Source organism: Otolemur garnettii, unplaced genomic scaffold (genome assembly GCF_000181295.1).
Source record: "Otolemur garnettii isolate 467f Iridium unplaced genomic scaffold, OtoGar3 scaffold00029, whole genome shotgun sequence".
NCBI lineage: Eukaryota > Metazoa > Chordata > Mammalia > Primates > Galagidae > Otolemur > Otolemur garnettii.
The window spans coordinates 55,834-59,345 of NW_003852424.1; the positions used below are offsets into that span (position 1 = coordinate 55,834).

Here is a 3,512-nt window from a genome sequence, read left to right on the forward strand (position 1 = left end):
GCCTTAGCCGCTTGAGCCACAGGTGCCGAGCCAAAAAGAAAGATTCTAAAACTGAATCTGGGCTTGGCAGTAAAACCATATGATTTATTGTTAATGTCTGCCAAGGATAAGGCAGAGTGGAGGGTGATAGCATGTCACATAGAAATATATATATAGCATATATTTCCCAGGCTGGTCTCAAACTCCTAATCTCAAGCGACCTTCCTGCATTGTCCTTCTAGTGCTGAGATACCTGACCAGTGTTAAAATTTAATAGCTCCTGTGCTCTATTTCTCTTAGCTGAGGGCTGTGTCTTGCCTTTGTACTCATTTACCATGTTGTAGATGGGTGTGACCACCAGGGGGAGGAGTCTGCTCACGTGTTAAGTGCACCAGGTGCGCACTGCACAAACAGGCTCATGATCAGCATGTTTTCAGTTTTATTAGCCTTTGATTTTTGCTTTCAGCTTTCCTATGCAGTATTATTTATCTTTTAACACCCCGTGGAATTGTGAGGATTTTTTAGTTTGACAGTAAAGGAGAAAGATGGCAAATATATATATTTTATATAGCATACATACTATCACCCTCCACTCTCATCCTTGGCAGACATTAACAATCAATCATATGGTTTTACTGCTGAGCCCAGATTCAGTTTCAGAATCCTTCTTAACATGACTTTTTAGGCAGCTACTATACTACCAGCTGACAGAGGAGCCCCTGCAATTAAGCCTACAAATTAGTGGGTTCTTGGCCTCATAGGCTGTGCCCTCCCTCCTCCAATGTAGCTTTCATGGGTTAAACTGGTTGGATTATGGTCAAAACCATGGGGTAGCTGAATGCCAGAGTGGGATTGTGAGACTTGAGAGGCCTCATTCTACCAGCCTGAATGTAAGGGCCTCTTGGAGGAGGAGATGTTGGTTGAAGGCAGGGGGAAAAGGTAGGAGGAGAAAGACAGGGGGAGAAAGGCCCAGAGGCACCATGGATCAGAACAATGCTGCTCAGTCTTCTGCCTCACAAACTACTTGCCTTGCTTACCACATTCTAAAACCACCTGTAGTTCCTCTAACAACTTTTTCCTTTAATCTCCCTTTTTAAAATTAAATATATTGACCAAGCAGAGTGGTTCACTACTGTAATTCCAGTACTCTGGGAGGCCAAGGTGGGAAGATCCCCTTAGCTCAGGGGTTCGAGACCAGCCTGAGTAAGAGCTAGACCCTGTCTCTACTAAAATAAAAAAACTAGCGGGGCTGGCTTGGCGCCTGTAGCTCAGTGAGTAGGGCACCAGCCACATACACAGAGGCGCAGCCTAGGCCTACTAAACAACAGTGACAACTGTAACCAAAAAATAGCTGGGCGTTGTGGTGGGCGCCTCTAGTCCCAGCTACTCAAGAGGCTAAGGCAAGAGAATCACTTAAGCTCAAGGGTATGAGGTTGCTGTGTGCTGTGATGCCACAGCACTCTACCAAGGGAGACACAGTGAAACTCTCTCTCTCAAAAAAAAAGTAGTGGGGGGTGGTGGTGAGTGCCTGTTAGTTCCTGCTACTCGGGAGGCTGAGGCAGGAGGACTGCTTGAGCCTAGTGGTCTGAGGTTGCTATGAGCTATAACACCACTGCACTCTACCAAGGGTGACAAAGTGAGACTTTATCTCAATAAATAAATAAATAAATACAAAAAAAAAAGTTTCCAGAGTGAGCCACCGGAAGGATCACATCCGGGACTTTGGGAGGAGGGAGGAGGGTCCTTAGAACAGGACAGCAGCCAGGTGGGTGGAGCCTTACCTTGTGAGTGAGCGCGTGCTGCTTGAGGTGGTGCACCTGGCTGAACTCCATGCCACACTCGGTGCACACGAAGGGCCGCACATTCTGGTGTTTGAGCATGTGATTCTGCAGCTGGCTGCGGTAGTGGAAGGACTTGTCACACTCGAGGCACTGGTACAGGGTGGGGCCTTGGTGCGAGGCCAGGTGGCGCTTGAGTTGGGTCAGGGTAGAGAAGTCCAGGCCGCACTCAACACACACGTGGCAGCGGCCACTCTCGTGCTTCACTTCGTGGGCCTTGAGCTCACTGGGGTAGGCGAAGCCGCGGCCACAGAAGTGGCAGCTGTAGGGCTTGACCTCTGAGTGCAGCAGCATGTGGCGCTTGAGGTGGCTGGTCTGCGTGAAGGCCTTGTGGCACACCTGGCACTTGTGGGGCCGTGTGCCCTGATGTGTCAGCAGGTGCGTCTGCAGGTGGCTGGGCTGCTTGAAGAGCTTGCTGCAGTGTGGGCAGGAGTGCGGCTTGATGCCATTGTGGCCCAGGATGTGTGTCACCAGGTTGTACTTAGATGTGTAGGACTTCTCGCACATGCGGCACTGCCAGCGCTTCTGGCGGTCGCCCGCCTCCACCAAGTAGGAGTCATCGATCTGCACATTGATGTCCAGCCGGTCCAGCTGGGCCTTCTTGTGGCGCTCCACCGTCGAGCCTGCCGTGTCAGCCTCAAATTCACTGGCCTCCTGCCACACAAATCCCTGTTCTGGCTTTACAGGCTCCGGGGACTCCATGCTGGGGGCCTCGGGGTCACTCAGCTGGGCCAGGCGGGGCGGCTCAAAGCTACACTCAGCAGGCAAGGCCTCCGGCCCAGGCAGTGCCATAATGGGCTCGGGGAAGGCGTCCCTGGCCGCGTCTGGGAAGTGAGGGTCATAAGGGGTCACATCTAGCTCTGGTCTTGGTGTTCGGGGCAGGTGCCGGAGCGTCCGGGGCTTGCGGCTGATGGCGCTGAGGTCGATCATCTTGACAGCACTGCTTTGCAGGGCCTCGCAGGCACCACCAGGTCCCTCGGCAGGGGCTTCTGTGGGGTCCGTGGCCTTGTCGTCGCCAGGCACAGAGACCTCGTAGATCTCCTCCTCTTCTTCCTCCACCTTCTCAAACTTGACCTTGGGCACCAGCCGAACCGGGGGCCGCGTCTTCCGCCGGGTGTGCTTCTCCAAGGCCGCCTCCACCTCCAGCACCTCCTCTTCTGCTGGTGCCCCTGAGGCCCGCCCACTGCAGGCCAGCTGGTAGACATCCGGGCCCGGTGGCCCTGACTCGCTCGAGGTGGGTCCTGCCAACTCCGGCCCCAGGTCAGGGTAGAAGGCTTCCGCACTTATGGTGGCTCCAAAGAGCTCATTTTCCGAGACCAGGCCTAACACCGCAGCCTGAGCCAAGGACAGCACCACCACTGCGTCCGTCTGTGTCCCTGAGTCCATGAAGCCCTCCATCCCGTGGAGGCCGGCTAGGAGGACATCGCTACAAGGGGAGAAGAGATGTGAGTACCACTGACTGGGTGCCGTGTGTGCAGACAACAGAAACACTGACCCTAGACAGGGCTTGGCCACTTTGGTGTGTGCCTGGCCCTGACATTTTTTCTATTCCTGCTTCGGCGGTAGAGCACACCTGTAATTACAGGGAGCAGTGGCACCCTTTGTGTATCTAGCCACCTTTTCCATCTCTTCGGGATCCTGGGTAAGCCTTATCCCTGTGTTGGCCCCAGTTTCCCAATCTGAGGGGTGGGGAGT

General features: G+C 53.8%; 1 protein-coding gene across 4 annotated transcripts in view; it reads right to left on the reverse strand.

Annotated features, from left to right (window-relative positions):
- ZNF710 (zinc finger protein 710) overlaps positions 1-3,255 on the reverse strand; it is an 11,566-nt gene extending 8,311 nt beyond the window's left edge. For all 4 annotated transcript variants that reach the window (XM_003788621.3, XM_023512647.1, XM_023512648.1 and 1 more), the window contains exon 1: positions 1,761-3,255. In XM_003788621.3, the coding sequence (XP_003788669.1) occupies positions 1,761-3,215 (1,455 nt within the window). In that variant the 5' untranslated portion in view covers positions 3,216-3,255. The remainder of the gene's footprint in view (positions 1-1,760) is intronic.
- Between the last annotated feature and the right edge of the window lie 257 nt (positions 3,256-3,512).